Raw genomic sequence first — 23,557 nt, 5'->3', positions numbered from 1 at the left:
TAAAGTAAAGTAAAATAAAATAAAGAAAAAAAACAAAACAATAAATAAATAAAATAAAATAATAAAATAAAGTAAATAAAATAAAATAAAATAAAAATAAAATAAATAAAATAATAATAATAATTTTATAATAATAATAATAATAATTAAATAAAAAATAAATAAATAAATAATAAAATAAAATAAATGAAACAAAATAACAAAAGAAAATAAGAAAAAAACAAAACAAAATAAAAGAAAATCATAAAGAAAATAAATAATAAAAGCAAATAAGAAAATCAAAAGCAAAGTAAAATAAAATAAAGCCACCCGACCCATTCCTCCGTGACAAATCAACGACCACCGTCTCATCTTTGGACTTTGGAGCCGGCTGCCTCCCTTTGCTTTGGCGCCTCTCCAAGGCGAGGGGAGCGAGCAGCGAGCGGCGGTCCCTTTTGGAGAGCTTCCCCTCCAGAGTCCGCTCAGCCCTTCTTCTGGGCTCGGGGCGCCTCCCCGAGGTCGACCGAGGCTGCGGCTGCTGCTGCTCTCGCAGTCAGTCCCGCATGGAGAGCTCGGCGGCGGAGGAAGGAGGAGCCGGAGCCGCCGCCAGCCCGGCTGACATGGCAGCCCTGCACGCAGCCAAGCGCGCCCTGCGAGCGGAGCTGAAGCGCCGCCTGAAAGCGCTGAGCGAAGCCGAGAAGCTGCGCCAGTCGCGCCTGCTGGCCGGCAAGGTGGGTGCCTTGGGTGGGTGGGAGAGAGAGAGAGAGAGAGAGACGGCGGACGCTGCTCGCTTTCTCCGGACGGCCGGTCGGTTGATTCCCCGTTCCAGGGGCCCTTTGGCAACCGAGCCCCGCAGAACGCGAGGAATTTCCCCCCCTGGGGAACCTTTCCCCAAAGCTGGAAAGCCCTCGTGCGCCCACGCGCGTCTCCAAGCGGTGCCCAAAGAACTTGGCAGACCTCGGGGATTTCCCCCCTTCCCTCCCTCCCTCCCTCCCGACTGAGAATCCTCCCCCCTTGCTGCCCCTCCTCACTCCCCCCCCCGCCCCCGTACGCCGCTGAGGGAGGGAGGGAGGGAGGCAGGCAGGCAGGGGTGAAATGTAAAATGTGTTACTACCGGTTCTGTGGAAGTGGCTTGGTGGTGGGGGGGGAGGGGTAATGTGACTGGGTGGGCGTGGCCAACTTATTTTTTTTTTTAAACTTTTCAAAGCATTTTTTTTTCTAATCCTTTGAAAAGCCTCTGGGGATCAGGCAACTCAGCTGGGATCGTCAGAGAGGCTTTTTTAAAAAAAAAATGCCTCTCTGCCATCAGGCAACTCAGCTGGGATCGTCAGAGAGGCTTTTTTAAAAAAAAAATGCCTCTCTGCCATCAGGCAACTCAGCTGGGATCATTAGAGAGACTTTTTTTAAAAATGCCTCTCCGCCATTGGGCAACTCAGCTGGGATCGTCAGAGAGACTTTTTAAAAAAATGCCTCTCTGCCATCAGGCAACTCAGCTGGGATCCTCAGAGACTTTTCAAACCATTTTTTTATCACCTCTTCGGCCAAGAGGTTGCAGAAAAAAAATGCTTTGAAAAGCCTCTGAGGATCCCAGCTGAGCCGCCCCATCATCAGAGGCTTTTTTTTTTTTTAACTTTTAAAAGCATTTTTTCGTTGGAAGAGGGCGCAGAGATTTTGGCTACCGGTTCTCCGAACCACCCGCCGCCATTGCTACCCGATCGGGTGATCCAGTCCGAACTGGGAGCATTTCACCCCTGGAGGGAGGGTCTTTGGAAAAAGGGCGGCGGGTGGGCGCGGAGGGGATTTGTCAACGTTGGGAAAGGGGCATCCAGCCAGCGCTGCGCTCGCGTGTCTTGGAGGGGAGGGACTCCAAGCCTTTCTCCCAGAAGCGTGAATTCAAGGCGAAGACCTGGCTTTGTGCCCCGGTTGCCAACTCCTCTTGGAAGCAAGGCTAGGCTTGGAGCCGGTGGTGAAACCCAATTTTTTTTTACTACCTGTTCTGTGGCTTGGTGGGCGTGGCAAGGGAAGGATACTGCAAAATCCCCATTCCCTCCCCACTCCAGGGAAAGGATGCTGCCTTAGGTGGTGTCCCCAACGCCCATGGCACTCTCCTTGAATGTCTAAATCCAGTGGTGGGATTCAGCCAGTTCGCATCACTTCGGGAGAACCGGTTGTTAACTTTCTGAGCAGTTTGGTGAACTGGTTGTTGGAAGAAATCATTAGAGCAGAGAACTGGTTGTTAAATTATTTGAATCCCACCACTGTCTAAATCCATAGACATTTAGCCTATGAGTGATTGGGGGAGCTAGGTGTATTTAGCCTATCGAAGAGAAGGATTAGTGCAGGGGTCAGCAACCTGTGGCTCTGGAGCCGCATGTGGCTCTTTCACCCCTCTGCTGCGGCTCTCTGTCACTCAAAATATGCGTCACAACCGCCAATGTGCGACACCCGCCGACACGCGATTTATTGAGCTTTTCAACCCCCGGTAGGCCAACCATGGATAAATCCAAGAAAAGAAAAGTTTCATCCTTCTAGAGCAGGGGTCTCCAACCTTGGCAACTTTAAGACTTGTGGACTTCAACTCCCAGAGCAAAGCTGGCTGGGGAATTCTGGGAGTTGAAATCCACAAGTCTTCAAGTTGGCAAGGTTGGAGATTCCTGTTTTAGAGGGTCTTTGAAGCCCTTGGAGGTTTATCTGTGTCCTCAGGGTCACCTGAGTTAGTGCTTCTGCTTCCTGTAGTCTGCAATTTTTCCTCTGAAAATCCATTCCTACTCCCACAGCATTCAAAGGGTGTTCATCCCAAATTGTATAGCTACAAGCCTGCAAGGAATATAAATCCTCCCATTCCCCACTATCCTGTCAGAGCTGAAGAAGCTTCATGGATGAGAAGCGAAACGTCTTCAAAACAAAAAAACAAGAAAGTCCAGTTGCCTCCTGAAAAAAGCCCCTTTGGGACAACCATGACCTGGATGACTGAGAATCTCTTACAGGCTTTCATCTGAGAAATGGTGCTGAGGGAAAATTTATCCTTCATTCTGAAAATGAAAGTCTGGGAATTATTTTTTTTTTTCTGTTTTCATTGAGCAACTGACTAAGGGGATATGAAATTGAGAAGTTTTGGCTTTCCTACAAGACTAGATGTGAAATTGACTAAAATAGGCAAGTGGCAAGCAGATCCTGCTAGTTGTTGTTGTTAGTTGCGAAGCCATGTCTGACCCATCGTGACCCCATGGACAACGTTCCTCCAGGCCTTCCTGTCCTCTACCATCTCCTGGAGTCCATTTAAGCTCATGCCGACTGCTTCAGTGACTCCATCCAGCCACCTCGTTCTCTGCCGTCCCCTTCTTCTTTTGCCCTCAATCGTTCCCAGCATTAGGCTCTTCTCCAGGGAGTCCTTCCTTCTCATTAGGTGGCCAAAGTATTTGAGTTTCATCTTCAGGATCTGGCCTCATAAAGAGCGGTCAGGGTTGATCTCCTCTAGGACTGACCAGTTGGATCGCCTTGCAGTCCAAGGGCCTCGCAGGAGTCTTCTCCAGCACCAGAGTTCAAAGGCCTCCATTCTTTGGCTCTCAGCCTTTCTTATGGTCCAACTTTCACAGCCATACATTGCAACTGGGAAGACCATAGCCTTGACAATACGCACTTCTGTCGGCAGGGTGATGTCTCTACTTTTTAGCAGAGACATCTGCTGTCTAAATTTGCCATGGCTTTCCTCCCCAGGAGCAAGCGTCTTTTAATTTCTTGGCTGCAGTCCCCATCTGTGGTGATCTTGGAGCCCAGGAAAATAAAATCTGTCAGTACCTCCATTTCTTGAAATTGAAAGTGTTATTTAGATGCAGGATATTCTGTATTCCCTATTATTGCCCTTGGTAAATTATTTAAAAATGGCCATTTCTATACCACTAAAAGCCTGAAAGTCATACTGGAAAGTGTACTAAGATTGTCAAAACTTAAATACTCTCATCATTCCGGATCAGCCAGAATTAATGAATAATCGGAGCGTGCAAACAGATAAGAGTTCAGTCACCAAAACAAACATTCATCAAGTAAAAGTAGCCAGCCATTAATTCAGCAGCAGCAGGAAAGTCAATCCAGCGTGATTATTCTACTGAATATTAAGATATTTGGAAAATGAATATTTCAAGGAGAAAAACACCAGCAAAATAAATGCTCTCTCTTTTCTACCTGAACCTTTCAATTTCCTACTATTTCAGTGGTTGGGTAATTTCCCAGCATATTTTAATCTATTTTATCATAATGATTGATAGCTCTATCATACGTATAAACACCTCTCGGGCATGTTGAAGTATTGAAGCACCCAATAGAAATGAGAGGGCCAAGTGCACTTGGAAAATATGAATGCATTATAAGAAATCTTATGAACTTTGACTTTACTCAGAATGAGGTATGGTTTATTTGATTTACTCCCCACTGTCCTGCTTGAACCAGCTTTCAAAGTAGCTCAGAAAATTAAAAACATACCAAAGTTTAACAAACTCAATGCCAATAATTCATTTAAAGAAGAATTTAGAGATTTCATGAATGTTAGGGGCGAGATAAAGACCCTACAAGATCCTTCCCTGGCAAAACTCCTTGTGTAATTGGTTGTTATTGTTGTTTGAAAAAGAACAATACCAGAGTCCAACCCCCTGCTCAGGCAGAAAACTCTATACCATTTCAGACAAATGGTTGCCTAATCTCTTCTTTAAAACTTCCAGTGTTGGAGCATTCACAACTTCTGGAGGCAAGTTGTTCCATGGATTAATTGTTCTAACTGTCTGGAAACTAAGTTGCTTCTCTCCTTGATTAGTTTCCACCCATTACTTCTTGTCCTACTCAGGTGCTTTGGAGAACAGCTTGACTCCCTCTTCTTTGTGGCAGCCCCTGAGATATTGGAAGACTGCTATCATGTCTCCCCTAGTCCTTCTTTTCATTAAACTAGACATAACCAGTTCCAGCAACCGTTCTTCATATGTTTTAGCCTCCAGTCCCCTAATCCTCTTTGTTGCTCTTCTCTGCACTCTTTCTAGAGTCTCAGGCTCTTTCCTGACTTGTGATTCTTTGGAGATACAAGAATAAGGCACCTTAGAATCAGGATCACATTTTAAAAAATGTTTTTAATTATTTTAATTATATACCTGGATGTTGTAAACTGCCCTGAATCTGTTAACACTAATTGTAAATGCAATAATAATAATAATAATAATAATAATAATAATAATAATAATAATAACAACAACAACAACAACAACAACAACAACAACAATAATAATACGTAGAACGCTGGCAGCAAACCATATCAACCATTAGCACCAGTCAATGGTATTTGTGATGCATTTTTGAATATTCAGTTGACTTGAGTTTCATGTTTAATGAATAAAGTAAATAATAATAATAATAGACAGTGAAGATCTTGTGGGACTTTCGAATACAGACGGATCGTCATTTGGGACATAACACGTAAGCCAGATATCACGGTTGTTGAGGGTCGAAGCGTACAGTTTATTGATATCGCTGTACCAGGAGATACCAGAGTCGAAGAAAAAGAACTGGGAAAAAAATAACAAAACATCACGACCTGGCCATCGAAACTACACAGCTATGGATGAAACATGTAACAGTGATACCCATTGTCATCAGGGCACTTGGTACCATGTCCAAGAATTTTACAAAACACATCAAGAAATTGCAGCTTCCTGCAATAACACCAGCGGAACTGCAAAAAAACTGCGCTACTCGGAACATCATATATTTTAAGAAGGTACTTGGTTGATACCTAGGATGCTGGCAGCAACCCGTATCAGCCATTAGCACCAGTCAATGGTATTTGTGATGCATTTTTGAATGTTCAGTTGACTGAGTTTCATGTTTAATGAATAAAAGAGATAATAATAGCAATAATGATAGTAGTAGTAGTAGTAGTAGTAGTAGTAGTAGTAGTAATAATAATAATAATAATAATAATAATAATAATAATAATAATAATAATAATATAGCAACAACAACCAACCAATCATCAGTTTGGTCTAGTGGTTAAGGCACTAGATTAAAAAGCTGGAGACCATGAGTTGAAGTCCTACTTTAGCCATGAAAGCCAACTGGGTAACTTTGGCTCAGTCACTCTTTCTCAGCCCAGCCAACCTCATAGGGTTGTTGTTTTATGGGGAAAATAAGAGGAGGAAGTTTTGTTGGATATGCTTTCTGCCTTGAGTTATTTGTAAAAAAAATAATAAAGGCAGATTATAAATAAATGAAAAAAAAATAAAACAAAACAGGGATCTCTGGAAAGATTGGGGTAGAAAAATCTCATCCAGATTTATTGAAGAAGTTACATTTTCATTCAATGTCTATTTAGGTCCCGGAGAATAATGTCTGCTCCTCGTTTTTCATGCCTTATCTTCCCCTCCAACAGCTAAAACACTGTGACAAGCGAGAATAGCTGTGTTATATTCTCTTCCCTGTTCATAAATCTGATACCACTGGTTGAAAGGTCTGTCCCTGTGACTCTAAAGAGGAGAAGACCACTGGACACATTCTCCTTTGATGCTCTTTTTATAGAGATATTCGGGGGTGGGGGAATTACCTTCCCAATAATTAATAAGTATCCTGGCTGTTCTGACACTCCCTCACTGCTTGAGGAAGTTTATTTATTTATTTATTTATTAGTTCGATTTATATGCTGCCCTTCTCTGGAGACTCAGGGCGGCTTACAATGCATTAAGCAATAGCCTTCATACTTTTGTATATACCTGCTTAGTAGGGCTTTCGTCCCCCCCCCCAAGCGGTGTTCTTTTTTATACAAAGTCAGCTTATTGCCCCCACAATCCGGGTCCTCATTTTACCTACCTCGAAAGGATGGAAGGCTGAGTCAACCTTGAGCCTGGTGAGATTTGAACTTGCAGTAATTGCAGACAGCTGGCAACTAAGTGCGACTTTAACAGCACTTAGTCCACTGCGCCACCAGGCTCCTTTTTAACGGTAACGGAAATTTTGAGTAGTTCAGAGAACCGGCAAACACCATTTCCGGGTGGGAATGGAGATTTTGCAGCATCCTTCCCCTGCCACGCCTACCAAACCACACCACGCCCACCAAGCCACGCACACAGAACCAGTAGTAAAAGAAAATTGAATTCCACCACTGCATTCATTCATAAGCCTGATTGGGGATTCTCCTTTTCCCAAAACAGGTGATGGCCCATCCTCGCTACCTTGCTTCCCAGCGCATCGCGGTCTTCCTGAGCATGCCAGACGAGGTCCGAACCAACGAAATCATTAAAGACATTTTCCAAAAAGGCAAAGAATGTTTCATTCCGTGGTACAAGCCCGAAAGCAGCCACATGGACATGGTCAAGCTGGTTTCCTATGAAGAGATTGCCTCACTTCCTCTGACGTCCTGGAATATCCATCAACCTGCTGAAGACGACGCGCGGGAAGACGCATTGGCAATGGCGGGTAAGTTTGGAATTGTGACGTGGAATTGTGATACCGGTAAGATGTGGCTTATACCCAGTGGTGAAATCCTCCGTGGATTGCCACCGGTTTGCTGCTCGCGCATATGCACTGTGTGCCAAACGTACTCTGTGCGCTTTGCGCAGAAAAAAGAGACTTAACAAGGCAAGTAGAACAGTGGGGGGGGGAAACAGCTGTGCCACGCGATTTAGATTTGCTAGAAAGCAGGATTTCCTGCTTTCTAGCAAATATAAATTGAGTGGCACAGGTGATCATCAGAAATACCAGTTCAGATTAACCGGTAGCTTTTTTTTTACTAGCGGTTCGCCTGAACCAGTAGCGTTTATCACTACCGGTTTGCCCAAACCGGTGCGAACTAGTAGCATTTCACCCATGGTTATACCTTGATACAAGAGGGACAAAAGCAGGCATCAATTTGCATGCACTAAATCTTCACCCTCTTACGAATACCTCAACTTACAACAGCTCATTTAGTGACCATTTGAAATTATAACGGTGCTGAACTGTCCCAAAGGTGCTTTTTTTTCTTTTTCTTTCAAGAGGCAACAGGACTTTCTGGTTTTTCTTTGAAGACGTTTTCGCTTCTCATCCAGGAAGCCTCTTCAGCTCTGACTGGATGATGGGAGAATGGGAGGATTAATTTTCCTTGCAGTCGGCTCAGGGAGGGTGAAAAACGGGCCTACCAGAAGTTCAGGAAGACCAGAAAGGGGACCATTTCCAGCCTCCAGAGGGCCTCCAGAGCCTGGGGAGGCTGTTTTTGCCCTCCCAGAGGCTCAAGGAAAGCCCCTGGAGCCTGGGGAGGGCGAAAATGCCTCCCCCTCATGGTGCAGGAGGCCGACTAGGCCAAGCCCACCATGGCCACGCCCACCCAGCAATTGGGCAGAGAACCCTTTGCTAAAAATTTTGAAGCCCATCCCTGAATAAATAGGAGAGTAAAATTGGCTCGTTCTTACTGGGACATAAGCAACTTAACAGAGCTCTGCAAACCAGGTGCAGTTCCCCCTCCTTAGAGAAATAGTTGAGTAAATGCATTTTATGACCACCAGATGGCGGGGTAGAATGCATTAAAAAATGAGCCATAATGACATTTTCTCTCCCTCCCTCCCCCCGCCCCCCATCCCTGCCCAGGTATGATATAACCTTTCTCCCTGTAGAAGAATTTATCTCCGGCCTTGAAAAGCAAGCTGGAGAAGGGGCCATCTCACATTTTAAGAAAAGAACTCCCATGCAACTAAATGTCTTTTAATATTACCTTCTCCTAATGGTATTTTATGGATGCATCACTTTGTTGTTTGTATGTATACTGAGATCTTAAGCACTGGAGACAAATTCCTTACGTATCCAATTGCACTTGACCAATAAACAATGTTCTATTCCCGTGATGGCGAACCTATGGCACGCATGCCACAGGTGGCACACGTAGCCATATTGATGGGCACGCCAGCTGATTTTCGGGCCTTCCAGGCCCACTGGAAGTTGGCAAATGAGCTGTTTCCGGCCTCCAGAGGGCCTCCAGGGAGTGGGGTGGGGAAGGCCATTTTCGCCCTCCCCAGGCTCCTAGAAGGGCTCTGGAGGCTGGGAAGAGAGAAAACCATGCCATCACATGCCAGGAGCCGAGGGTGGGGGGAGGGGTGTCATATAAAATTATGGGTGTGGGCACTGAGCATACACAATTCTTGCAGCTGTTATTACATGTATAATCAAATATGCATTTCCCTTACTAATTTTTTCTGGAAAGATACCCAGTAGGAACAACTCTGGTTTAAATTCAACATGTTGTTGTATCATTTCTTCCAGCCAGATTTTAATCTTGCACCAATAATTTTTTGCTTCAGGACAAGTCCACCACATATGGTGGACTATCACATATGGTGATAAGATCCTGGTGTTATGTACTCCAAGAGCGTATGCACCAAGACAAATTCCTTGTGTGTCCAATCACACTTGGCCAATAAAGAATTCTATTCTATTCTATTCTATTCTATTCTATTCTATTCTATTCTATTCTATTCTATTCTATTCTATTCTATTCTATTCTATTCTATTCCATCCCATCCCATCCCATCCCATCCCATCCCATCCCATCCCATCCCATTCCTCTATTGTGTTGTTTTTATAAGCTGAAGTAGTCATTGACATGTAGGACGTTATAGCAGATAATTTTGTGTACTACACTTAGGTCAGACCGAAGACGGCGTAGTTCTAAATTGTCTAATCCCAAAATTTCAAACCTGGTGGCATAAGGTATTCTGTTGCGAGCAGAGGAGTGGAGGACTCTTCTTGTGAAATATCTCTGGACTTGCTCAATTGTATTAATGTCCGATATGCAGTGCAGGTTCCAGACAGATGAGCTGTATTCGAGAATTGGTCTAGCAAAGGTTTTGTATGCCCTAGTTAGCAGTACAATATTACCGGAGAAGAAGCTTTGCAAGATTAGGTTAACTACTCTTAATGCCTTTTTGGCAATGTTGTTGCAGTGAGTTCTGGAACTTAGATCATTTGAGATGAGAGTACTCCAAGGTCCTTGACAGAATGAGGGTCATCTTCGAGGTCGTATTCCGCCCAGCTTGTATTCGAGTGGAATTCGACTGATCGAGTGGAATTGTATTCGAGTGGAAGCTGTGATTTATGATTTGCAAACCTGGAAGAGCTGAGCAGGGATTTTTGGGTTGTTTGGTTTGGTTTGCTCCAAATTCCTTTTCCAAAATAATCAGAGAGGTGTTTACTTAAAGCTGTGTTCCCATGTTTATTAAACAGAGGACTCTGTTTAAATCTAGTTTGTCTCGGTAATTATATTTTTGCTTTTGACAGCTGCTCCATATGTACCATGTCACAAAACTGGTATTACTCCTGAAGGGATGGGCACAAGATTTTGCTTTTACTTGATTAAAAAAAAAAAGTCGTAACCAGAGCTGGGTACAAATGGCCTTTTTTTTGAACATCTCCACCAAAATGACTGCAGAATTTCTTTAGATTTCTCTAGAGCAGTGATGGCTAACCTTTTTGCTGTTGTGTGCCGGGGGAGGGCACGTGTGCGCGTGTACCCACACCCATAATTCAATGCGCCCCACCCCCCATGCATGCGCATGTATTCCCCCCCTCACTCCCCCCACTTTTGGCATGCGATGGCACAGTGGGCCTGGTAGGTCCATTTTTCGCCCTCCCCAGGCTCCAGAAGCTTTCTTGGAGCCTGGGGAGGGCAAAAACAGCCTTCCCCACCCTCCTGGAAGGCCTCCGGAAGCCGGAAACGGCCCATTTCCCGACTTCTGGGGGCCCAGAAGGTCCAAAAATCAGCTGGCCAGTGCACGCATGCATGCTAGAGCTGAGCTAGGGCAATGCTTGCGTGCCCACAAATACAGCTCCGTGTGCCACCTGTGGTGGCACACCTAGAGCTGTGCCATCACAGCTCTAGAGAGAAGGGAAAGTCAACAATACAGGTAGTCCCTGACTTAAGAACCATAATTGAGCCTAAAATTTCTGCTGCTAGTTGTTCAGTGCGTTTTGCCCCACAACCTTTCTTGCCACAGTTGTTAAGTGAAACACTGCAGTTGTTAATTTAGCAATACGGTTGTTAAGTGAAACTGGCTTCCCCATTGACTTCGCTGGTCAGAAGGTTGCCAAAGGTGGATCACATGACATGGGGACTCTGCATCCATCATAAATACATGCCAGCTACCCAGTATCCAAGAACCACGGTGGCACAGTGGTTAGAATGCAGTGTTGCAAGCTAATTCTGCTGGCTGCAGGCTGCCAGCTGTTCGGCAGTTCAGTTCTCACCGGCTCAAGGTTAACTCAGCCTTCCATCCTTCTGAGGTTGCTAAAATGAGGACCCAAACTGTTGGGGACAAAAGACTGACTCTGTAAACCGCTTAGAGAGGGCTGTGAAGCACTGTGAAGCGGTATATAAGTCTAAGTGCTATTGCTAAGTGGGAAGGAAGGAAAGCAAGGAAAGAAGGAAAGAAGATGAGGGAAGGAAGAGCCCTGGTGGCACAGTGGTTAGAATGTAGTACTGCAGGATAACGTTGCTGACTACCAGCAGTTCGATTCTGAATGGCTTAAGGTTGACTCAGCCTTCCATCCTTCCGAGTCTGTAAACCGATTAGAGAGGTCTGTGAAACACTGTGAAGCGGTATATAAGTCTAAGTGCTATTGCTATTGCTATTGCTAACCAGATTTTGATCATATGACTGTGGGGATCCTGCAATGGTCGTAAGTGTGAAAAATGGTCATAGGTCACTTTTTTCCAGTGCTGTTGTAACTTTGAACAGTCACTAAATGACTGGTTGTAAATTGACCACTATCTATAATTTCTCAAGCCCTGAGTTCTTTTGTGACATCTTCCTCTGGGGCTTAATAGCAATAACACTTAGACTTATATACTGCTTTACAGCCCTCTCTAAGTGGTTTACAGAGTCAGCCTCTTGCCTCCAACAATCTGCGTCCTCATTTTTACCCACCTCGGAAGGATGGAAGGCTGAGTCAACCTTGAGCCTGGTGAGATTTGAACTGCCAAATTGCGGGCAGTCAGCAGAAGTAGCCTGCAGTACTGCACTCTAACCACTGTGCCACTGTGGCTCATAGGAGCAGGAGAAGTTGGGAAGGTGATAGATCATCAGAGAGATGATTGCACGATCAAAGATGGGATGCTGAGAGACATTCCGATCAAAGCTGCAAGAATACCCCACTCATGTCCAAAGCACTGAAGCACTTCTGAGTTGAAAGAATTAACTGGGTTACATCACCATTATCCAGAGGACATGCAGTTGGGGGCTCCTTTAATATCCTGGACAGGAGCTGGAGCGAAGGACGGGAACTCAACCTCGCCCCAAGGCAGAATTCAGGTCTCGAACATGACTAACCTCCATCCCAGAGTCCTCCTTGCCACATGAGCCAGCGTGCGCTCCCAACCTGGCACTTAACCCACGGGAATTTCTCCAAAGGGGTAAAAGGCATTTTTGAAAATAAATGACATCATCAAAAGACATTTTGAAAATAAATGGCTTCACCAAACCGAGGGAGAATTGGTTGGGGGGGAAAAAAATATGCAGGAGCCTTCCTCAGCCCTCATTACAGAAACTCATCAAATAAGGCTATCCCCTTGATCAGTTATTATCTATTTATACTCTTTGTAGCTGAAAGTAGGTTGGAGCTCAGCGGAGGAGCTCCTGTGCAAAACGCAGTTTAATCAGAATGCGACGCCACCACACATAATTATCTGGGAATAAGCTCCGCTAAACCCAGTGGAGTTTTCCTTAATAGTAACCGCATTGTGTGTCTGTCAAGTTATTTGCAGGCTAACGAGAGTCTTCCTTTGCAAAGCCAGGCCAACAACTCAACAACACAACAATTTTGCTGTCTGGGAATAACTTGCAGTTTTCTGAAACGAATAGCTGTGCTTTGGGGCCAAAAGGTGGGGGGAAAAAACCTATAATAACGGGGAAGGTTATTCCATGCTATTAAAATGATGGTAGCTCATTGAGAAATCTAGTTTAAATATATTCATATAGCATATCCTCACATAGAGAGGCAAAAATAGTTTGTTTTGTGACCGAGGCTTACTGAGTAATTGCAATACACAATTAGTTCCAAACAAACCTATTTTATTGTAACGGTTGAGAATTACGTTCATTCCCAGCTGAGTCCCAATTAGTTGCGAAACAAGTCCTTCGGAAGAAGTCCTTCAGGAAAATCACCAACCTTTATCTTCTTTGACACCCTGCCAAAGGCCTTACTTGGCAAAGCCCCACGAAGTTCAGAAACAAACAAGAGATGCCGACTGGAAACAGAGTTAGCAATGTTGCTTTCCTGCAAAAGGCCCAAGTGCCTTTGTTTCTTTTTTAAGCCTTATGGGAGGGGCCAATCATCTCCTGGCCTTACTTCTGAGTCGTCCCTTTTGCTTTAGCTGCTCTTGCCTTCTGGCAGCTCTGTGCATGCGTGCACTAGGAACAGGCTCCTCCTGTTCCTCTGCCTCTCTGCTGTCCGACTCTGGGAACTCCAGAGTCCGTGCATCACTCCCAGATAGCCCTAGTCCCATTTCTGCCTCTGACATAGAGACCTCGTCCGGGCCTTCCCCATACTCCAGGACTGGCCCATGTTCCTCCCCAGCCTCCTCACTGTCCGACTCCACTGCCAGCTCCGCAGGCTGCTAGCGGACCACAACAGTTTGCTTCAGAGCTGGACAGACATGGCTGGAGCAATTGATCTACAGTATTTCCTTCTTAAGCTCCAGGATTTTTCTAAGCCATCCAGTTTCTGAGAATTCACTCCAATGGCTTATCTCCATTACAAAAATTCCATCCAGTGTTACATTGTTAAGCCTTTCCTGGACTGGAGATATATCACTCCCTAATCGATGACCAACAAGAGTTGGAAGGAACCTTGGAGGTCTTCTAGTCCAACCCGCTGCTCATGTAGGAGACCCTCTACCATGTCAGACAAATAGCTGTCCTGGAACAGCTATTGGAACACTGCTATCATGTCACCCCTAGTTCTGCACACCCCTAGAAGAAGCTACAGACTTGGATACAGTCACCCGTGGTTGCATACAGTAGTATGTAGCTTGGCCTAAAATATAAATTGTGTGCTAGGGGTGTGTAAACCAAACACAATCTGATTTAAATCAATGAATCTAGATTTGCAATCTGATTTGGACTTGAATTTTAATTTAGATAGGGGTGGGCTGCTGGAGGTTCACAGGGGTTTTGGAGAACCTCTAGCTAAGATTCTGTGCAGTTCAGAGAACCCCCAAATCTCACTCCTGGCTGGCCCCGCCCACCCCCCTCCCAGGAGTCCCCACACGGCCTGTTTTGGATGCACGTAAGTGCAGGGCGCTCGAGGAAGCTCAGGGAAGGGCGAAAAACAGGCCTACTGGAAGTTCAGGAAGACCCATTTCCAGCCTCTAGAGGGCCTCTGGAGCCCGGAGAGGCCATTTTTGCCCTCCCGGAGGCTCAAGAAAAGCCTCCGGTGCCCGGGGAGGGCAACATCCCCGACACACCATGGTGCAGGAGGCCAACTAGGCACGCCCACCGTGGCCACGCCCACTCAGCAACCAGGCAGAGAGCCCCTTGCTAAAATTTTTGAAGCTCACCCCTGAATTTAGAGGATCAATCCAGGGGAAAGGAAAAATGTTTCTGCATATGACTGCTGCCTTGGGCACCACTTTTTGCAGATTTTGCAATATCCTTCCCCCAGGAGTGGGGAGGGAATGGGGATTTTGCAGTATCCTTCCCCTACAATGCCCACCAAGCCACGCCCACCAAGCCACAACACGCCCACCACGCCCGCAGAACCGGTAGTAAAAAAAAAAAATTGAACTTCACCCCTACTCTATGGTTCTATGTGCAAAACTCTCCAATTCATCAATCTTATTTGATTCAATACTTCCAATGCTTTGCTTGCTTCAATTTGGAAATCTGACTTAATTTGTGGATTCAGTCCGTCAAATGGTCTTCAAGTCAAATCTCTGAATTGAATAGTCAAATGCCTCTATTACATAAAAGACCAGCACCCAACATTTTGGGATGCTTTATTTAATCCCCTAATCGTCAAAGGAGGAGTGGATTGGCTGTTCTCCTTTTTCCCACAAATAATTCATTTCACTTTTTTTTTTTTTGTAATCAATTCGACAGAACAGCTCTGGCATCAGCTATGAAAACGCCCTGACAGTAATTACATACAGAGTACTCATCCAAGTGCATTGATACCAATATACAAATAAATTGCAGCTCCCATCCAGAAACAGAAATAATTAAGTGAGAGGAAGCAATTTAGTTCCAGGCTGGAGATGTTAAGCTAAAAAGATTGCGTAATAAGGAAAGAGATGTGGGTATATATAAAAAAAAAACTTATGCCCCCTGCTGACTCCTCTTTATGATGGTGTCAAATCATGTGCTGAGTTGATGGAAAGCACATCCAGGGACCACTTCTCATCAATGCGAGCATTAAAAGAAGCCATTCAGGTATAACCATAATTTTTCAGAGTTTTAATCACTCGCACCAAGCTGTTGTATGAATTACTTACCGTAGTGGAATAGGCATGCCGTAGAAATTTGCTATCAACTCCATCTTTGCACCTGCATTCAATAGCAATGGCACTTATATACCGCTTTACAGTGTTTTTACACCCCTCTCTAAGCGGTTTACAGAGTCAGCATATTGCACCCCAACAATCTGGGTCCTCGTTATATCGATCTCGGAAGGATGGAAGATTGAGTCAACCTTGAGCCGGTTGGGATCGAACTCCTGGCAGTGGGCAGAGTCAGCCTGCAGTACTGCATTCTAACCACTGTGCTGCCACAAACCTGGTTGTATTAAATAAATACATTTCTATTCCAATATTTAAAGAGTTCCTTTAATTTTTGCAGTCTTGGGCATACTTGGGAGAAAGTATATATTCTTGTTTTGAATGAAAAAGCAAAAGAAAGATACATGGAGGGAAACCACTGAAATCCACAGGAATCTGGATCGTACTAAACTTTAAGGGATGCTACTGCCGAGACCATTACTTTTATTTATATTTCAGTTTTCCTCTTTTTATAAAGATTCCTCCATATTTATTTTCAATTCGCGTTTTTTGTTTTATTTGAAGCATCCAAACCAAACGGCAAGATTGGACTATAAATAAACAAACAGAATCATTTCTTGCCATTCTGAAGTAGAAAAAGCAAAACAAATACAGTGTATTTCTAAAATAAGTTTAAAAAGGTAAAGGTTCCCTTCGCACATATGTGCTAGTCGTTCCCGACTCCAGGGGGCGGTGCTCATCTCTGTTTCAAAGCCGAAGAGCCAGCGCTGTCCGAAGACATCTCTGTGGTCATGTGGCCGGCATGACTCAACGCCAAAGGCGCATGGAACACTGTTCCCTTCCCACCAAAGGTGGTCCCTATTTTTCTGCTTGCATTTTTTATGTGCTTTCGAACTGCTAGGTTGGCAGAAGCTGGGACAAGTAATGGGAGCTCACCTTGTTACGCAGCACTAGGGATTCGAACCGCTGAGCTGCTGACTTTTCGATCGACAAGCTCAGCGTCTTAGCCACTGAGCCACCACATCCCATAAATAACTTTAACCCAGATTAAAATAACTTTAATCCAGATTAAACACATACACACACAAATGGCAAATTCTGCCAATACTTCTTTCAATTTAAAAACACAAGAAAATAGCAAAACTCTTCCAGTACTTCTTTCAGTAAAGAAAACATTCAACCCTTTTCCTGTGAGTCCCCTCCCTCCCTCCCTCCCTCCCAAAACGCTCAGGTGGGCCTTCTTGTCCCTCATCATCTTCAAACCAGATGGCCCAATCATTTCCTAAATTCCGTATTAGTTTTGATACATTCAGCTTGCATTTCTATCTCCCTGGCGGCCAGATCGGTTGGACTTTTTCTGTTTTCTTGCTCCGAAAGTTTTCCTCTGCTGCAATTTAAAAAAAACAAAAAAAAAACCAACCCACAGCCCAAGCAAGATGATAAGTTTGTTCCAATGGGCTGCTCTAACTCGTGCTGCCTCATTTGTTTCAAATGTCCCCTTGGCAAATCCTCCTCCGTAGTGAGGGGGGGAAAAAAACCAGACCTACATATAGTTGCCTTTAAAAATCCAGCAGAGGTTCAGAATGCCAGCCTGTACCTTCGCTTTTCCTGGCAGGGACAACTGCATCAATTCTGAAAGCAGATGGAAGAGCGGCAAAAGCCCATCCCTTTGAGGTTTGAGGGCAGGATGGCAGAAACATCACTACTGAATTTATTCCAAATTTCCTCTTCCCATAAAAGAAGATTCTGGTTTCCTACCTTATTCTTGGGGAGCTAGAGAATTTATTTGAAATTTCACATGGGGTGGACGAGTTGACCTTCCTTATTGAAAGTGCTGGAGGGAGATTTGATCTAGTGGCAATGTTTATTATAACTCTTGGAAATCAGGAGTCCAGGCAGTGTTCTGACCTAGGCTTCCCAAGAGCAGACTCCTCATCCCAATAAAACCTCTTTTATTTAGGTTAAAGGGAAATTCCTCTCCAGCAAAGTCCCGACAAACAGTCTTTCATGAGATTTTACAACTACAGACCTTTATCAGTCTTGGAGAGTTGCCAGGCCGATATCTTCTAAATGCCACGCTGTAGCAGCAGCAATTATTTGGCAAGAAGTCAGGAACAGATCTTTACCCCAATGAATTGTTTTATTTACCCCAACTAATTGTCTCATGCAAACTCCCCTTCCCTTCGCTCCTCTTTATTCCCTATGGGAGGGGCCATTCACCATCCACCTGTGGCTTTACTCCTGAGTCGACCCTTGTTCCTTAGCTGTTCCCTTTTCCTGGCAGCTCTGTGCATGCACACCTCAGGAACAGGCTGCAGCTGTTCTTCTGCCCCACTGATATCCGACTCCGAAGGCAGCTGATGACTGTCGGACGGCCCTGGCCCCATCTCTGCCTCCGACGCAGAGCACTTATCAGAGCCTTCCCAGACTCCAAGACTGGCCCATGTTCCCCCCCAACCTCCTGACTGTCTGAGTCGGCCACCAGCTCCGCTGACCGCTGCCGGGCCACAACAGGTAGTTCAAAGGAAGAGCAAGGGCAATAGCTCTTAGACTTACATACTGCTCCATAGTGCTTTACAGAGTAGTTTACAGTGTCAGCATATTGCCCCCAACAAGCTAGGTCCTCATTTTGAGCTGGTCAGAATCAAACTCCCTGCAGTCGGCAGAGTCAGCCTGCAATGTTGCATTCTAACCACTGTGCCACCAGTGAATATAGATTTATTGTGTGCTAACACTCTCTACAAGAATCTGAAATACTAATGGTCAAAGCAAATTGATGGCAGATAAGAGTCAACTGAATTCAAGGTGGGTTGGACTTAGATCTTTTGGGTACAAAGCAGCAGTGAAATCTCCCCGGTCATTATGTCCCATTTTTTAAATCATCTGTCCATGCGCTCTTCTGCACATGTGCAGAAGAGGCGTGCATGTGCATAGCGCACTCCCGTGTGCTCTCATTCCTGAACCGGTAGCGAAGGTAAATGGATTTCACCGCTGGCGCAAAGGGACTCAAGACTTACGACGTGTTTGACCCCTCTCTCAGGCTCAGCCTGGTCATCTCTCCAACACTGAACTTTCCTCGGCTGCCTAAAATTCCTCTTGCATTGAAGGCACCACCCTCTTTAATTTTTTTCCCCATTAATATTAAATGGAAGGAAGTAGAAACCAAGAATCTGCAGATTATTGGAGATAAACTTTTACATATTAGCCACGTTAGCGCAGTGGTTAGAGTGCAGCTACTTCTGCTGACTGCCAGCTGACTGCAATTTGGCAGTTTGAATCTCACCAGGCTCAAAGGTTGACTCAGCCTTCCATCCTTCCGAGGTGGGTAAAATGAGGACCCAGATTGCTGGGGGCAAGAGGCTGACTCTGTAAACCGCTTAGAGAGGGCTCTAAAGCGCTATAAAGCGGTATATAAGTCTAAGTGCTATTGCTATTGCTATACGGTATGTTCTCTGGCCTCTTCATCACTAACTACATACAAAATCAATCTTTTAACAAGCTATTTACTTTCAAGCGTGAAAGCGGGAAGAAGAAACCACTTCTGTGAGCTGGAAAAAAAAAATTCACCAGTTTAAATTGCAATTTCAGGGTTTCATCCAGAAGGCTCTTGATAATACTGACAGGTCCATGCTGAGAGCTTGATGTTTCTCAACTGGGGGTTGATCTGCAATTAAATCTTTATTCCATTTTTATCTGACATCCAAACAAATGCTTCAGTAATTGTAGCTGTTTCCTTTCCCTTTGCCAAGCCCACCTCCCTCCCTCCCCCCTCCCCCCCCAGGAAAAAAACAAATATATATTAAGTGCACAAACTGAGATTTTATCTTATGGAACACTCAATAAAACAACTGTGGAATTATTACCGTGAAAAAACTTGGAGGGGGAGATAAATGGCTTGCTGTTGCAGCTATCTTCACTTTGCCAACTTCTCCCCTTTAAAAAAACCCTCGGCATTAGAGATGAGAAACTTATTTAGACGGAATCAAAAAAAAAAAAAAAGTGAAAACAAGAGGGACATCTCCTTTGTGGAGCGGAGTGCAAAAATCAAAAGAGAAAAAGAAATTAGAGCAAAATGTGAAAAAAAAAATAGTTTTACGATGATATTTAGCTGTTACTATATGCAAGTCTGCCAGGAGGGTTTCGTTGTTTATGTGCCTTTTAAAAAAAAATAAAAATAATAATCTGTTGATGTTTGTTAATTGCAGTTACCAGCATGCCTCCTATACAAATACGTCTGCATATATTTAGCCAGTTGCCTTAATAATCTTTGGTATGTGAGTTTTAATACAATAAAAGCAAGCGTCAGGCAGAAAAGGAGCTTTTCACAGCTTCCTTTCCTTTTGTAGAAGGTCTTCCCAGAGAAAATTGCTTAGGAGTTTTTCTAATGCCTGTTCAATCTTGCTTTACAGCCAGAGGCTTTTTAGCAAAGCGTTCTCAAATACACGGAACATTTTCCCCCCAGTCTTACTATGCTTTCTGCTTTTCATATGGCCTCGTGTTAATTTTGCTTTCTATTCTCGAGAGGGCTGTTTAATACATAGGTGTATTAATGATTGGGATGATAAGAAATGCATTGTTGTTATTAGTTGTGAAGTCGTGTCCAACCCATCGTGACCCTGTGGACAATGTTCCTCCAGGCCTTCCTGTCCTCTACCATCCTCTGGAGTCCATTTAAGCTCACGCCGACTGCTTCGGTGACTCCATCCAGCCACCTCGTTCTCTGCCGTCCCCTTCTTCTTTTGCCCTCAATCGTTCCCAGCATTAGGCTCTTCTCCAGTGAGTCCTTCCTCCTCATTAGGTGGCCAAAGGATTTGAGTTTCATCTTCAGGATCTGGCCTTCTAAAGAACAGTCAGTCAGGATTGATCTCCTCTAGGACTGACCAGTTGGATCGCCTTGCAGTCCAAGGGACTCGCAGGAGTCTTCTCCAGCACCATAGTTCAGCTTTTTAAACTGGGAAACCCCCCCACATACACCTCAATTCTTGGGCAGATCAGGAAGAAAACGAAAATTGACAAATGAAAAGTTTGTTTGATGTCCTTTCGCCCCAAGATATTTCCTTTCTCTTCCACAGATGGTCTAGATCTCATCCTGATGCCGGGACTTGGTTTTGACAAAATGGGGAACAGGCTGGGAAGAGGAAAAGGGTATTATGATACCTACCTCCAACGATGCCTGCAGCATCCAAAAGGAAAACCGTACACAATTGCCTTAGCTTTCCAAGAACAAGTGTGCCATATGGTCCCTGTGTCTGAAACGGATATGAGAGTGGATGAAATCCTCGTTGAAGACTCCGAACAAGAACTTTGATGAGGGACCGCTTTTTCATTGCTTTTCGTGGAATTTCTGGACCGCTTCATTCACACCTATTCATGATGGGGGGGTTCCGTGATGAACTTCTGCCAATATCTTTGTTATCTCAACTCCGTAGCTGTGCTGAGGGTGGTACGACCACCAGTTTCTTCTGCCTATTAAAGATGCAAGAAATCGTGTCTCTAGAGGATGTGCATAACACACGTGTGGATTGCCTATTGATGTTTTCAAAACAATTGGTGTGATTTGGGTAGAGTTTCTTTTGATGCAAAGTCATGAGAAATACATGATCCAGATGGTGAGTGAACCACCAGCAAGAATACCAAGAGGGTTGTAAGGAGAAAAAAGTAATATTCTATAGACACCGTGTAGGTGCTATTTTAGAAATTCGTTGAGCAAGGTGGCTTCAATTATCCCCAATGGGTTTATCCTCCAGATGTATGGACTTCTGGAATTTCTCCATTGCTGAAAAAGCTGGAAGTCCAAGATCCACACATCTGGAGGTGCCCAGATTAATGAAGGCTGCCCCTCCCCTGCCAAAAACCCTTCCTGAAATATTAGCCAGTGGGATTAAGAGAATAGTACTTTCTCACCTGAATAGTGCTTTCCTACAGATATTTAAGGGATGAGGTGGCTCAGTGGCTAAGACACTGAGCTTGCCAATTGATAGGTTGGCAGTTCAGTGGTTCAAATCCCTAGTGCTGCGTAACAGAGTGAGCTCCCGTTACTTGTCCCAGTTTCTGCCAACCTAGCAGTTTGAAAGCAGGTAAAAAATGCACATAGAAAAATAGGGGCCATCTTTGGTGGGAAGGGAACAGCGTTCCGTGCGCCTTTGGTGTTGAGTCATGTTGGCCACATGACCATGGAGACGTCTTCGGACAGCACTGGCTCTTCGGCTTTGAAACGGAGATGAGCACCGCACCCTAGAGTCAGGAACGACTAGCACAGATGTCCGAGGGGAATCTTTACCTTTACAGACATTTTGGGCCACTCTTCTAGAGCAGGGGTCTCCAAACTTAGCAATTTTAACACTTGTGGACTTGTTAAACTGCCTGAGGAATTCTGGGAGTTGAAGTCCACAAGTCTTAAAAATGCTAAGGTTGAATACAAGAAACAGGAAAGGAAGTCTTAGGATGGTCTTATCTTCAAGATATTACATGTTGATGTTAACCTAGATTTTCTTTATTTATGATTTAGTGACAACCTGAACTGGATGAGTTCACACCGGAGGTGAAATCCAGCAGGTTCTGACAGGTTCTGGAGAACCGGTAGCGGAAATTTTGAGCAGTTCGGAGAACCGGCAAATACCAACTCTGGCTAGCCCCAGAGTGGGGTGGGAATGGAGATTTTGCAATATCCTTCCCCCTGAAGTGGGATGGGAATAGAGATTTTGCAGTATCCTTCCCCTGTCATGCCCACCAAGCCACGCCCACAGAACTGGTAGTAAAAAAAATGGATTTCACCACTGGTTCACACAATATACTAGCTATGTATGGTTAGCACAATGTGTGAATCCAACTTGAGTCGGGCCTCTGGTGCTATGTATATAGCCTGAGATTAGTGTATTGTGCAAACTCAGCTTATATGGGTAACTTCTGGAGTTCCATGAATGCCTGAACCATTCGATTCAGTTCAACTGAAGTGTAACTTACTCGTGGGAGCGCTTCTTTTGAGAACACAGCCAAAGCCAACTGCAGCCCTGGTCCTTGATGATCATGGATCCAACCTTTACTCCTAGCTGACTCTTACCCATCTTCCTACTATTGCCCAGATGATTAGAGTAGAAGACAGAAGAAGAATGCCCCAAACCCAAAGCTGCCTGCAGAATAAAACAAATCTTGGCAGTTCTTCAAGGACACAATGAGCCAGATGTCCCCAAAATGTAGCAGAGCTGCCACACGCCACATGTCGAAGCAAACCAGTAAATGCTAATATTGTGCCATTTCAGCAACAGAAGTGTCCATTTTCCTACTTAATACTCTGGGGACTTAAGTATGTCTTCCCCATTCTCTTGATGGTGTCTTTGAGCGCCCTTAAATATTGGACAAAGCGGATAGGGCTACTACCGTCGTCATGATTGTTACTTCTTGCCACACAAAGGTGGGTTTCAGCAGGTTCTGACCAGTTCTGGAGAACCGGTAGTGGAAATTTTGAGTAGTTCAGAGAACCGGTAGTAAAAATTCTAACTGGCCCCACCCCCATCTATTCTCTGCCTCCCAAGTCCTAGCCGATCGGGAGGAAATGGGGATTTTGCAGTAACCTTCCCCTGGAGTGGGGTGGGAATGGAGATTTTACAGTATCCTTCCCCTGCCACGCCCACCAAGTCATGCCACGCCCACCAAGCCATGCCCACAGAGCTGGTAGTAAAAAAAATTGAAACCCACGACTGTTACCACGTCTCAAATTGAAGCCTCCTTGGCTTTTCATTCATTCCAATTTTAACAAGTCCCATGACAGGAAACCATATTTTGATATTTTCCTTCGGGATTTAACAGAAGCACCAGAGGCCGGGCAGCGTTAGATTGCTAGAAAGAATAATTTTTCCTAGGCTGCCTTATCCCTAAATGACTGCTATAACATCCGTCTGCTTATGAGAGTTTCATTGAAGTTCTTCTATGGAGAAATAAATCAAAAGCAAATTTTCTTTCATCAGCTTCAATGGGGACCTGGGATGCATGGCTCTTTTCTGCCTACCACTTAATAATATGCATTGCCTTCTGAATGAGATTCCTTGTAAGTCTATTAAATCCTGCGCCTAAACATTTCGCTGAAGGTTC

At 44.6% G+C, this 23,557-nt stretch overlaps 1 protein-coding gene across 1 annotated transcript; it reads left to right on the top strand.

The window, feature by feature from the left end:
* The first annotated feature begins 440 nt into the window (after positions 1-440).
* Positions 441-20,983, top strand: MTHFS (methenyltetrahydrofolate synthetase). Its single transcript, XM_034421409.3, has 3 exons — positions 441-710; positions 7,164-7,428; positions 20,542-20,983. Exons 1-3 carry the CDS (start codon positions 543-545, stop codon positions 20,775-20,777), a joined length of 669 nt encoding a protein of 222 aa, XP_034277300.2. The 5' UTR covers positions 441-542; the 3' UTR covers positions 20,778-20,983.
* The last annotated feature ends 2,574 nt before the right edge of the window (positions 20,984-23,557 follow it).

Source organism: Pantherophis guttatus, chromosome 13 (assembly GCF_059756535.1).
Source record: "Pantherophis guttatus breed Tessera chromosome 13, ASM5975653v1, whole genome shotgun sequence".
Classification (NCBI taxonomy): Eukaryota; Metazoa; Chordata; class Lepidosauria; order Squamata; family Colubridae; genus Pantherophis; species Pantherophis guttatus.
The sequence above is the reverse complement of the archived record's forward strand: the minus strand, read 5'-3'. Positions and strand labels throughout refer to the sequence as shown.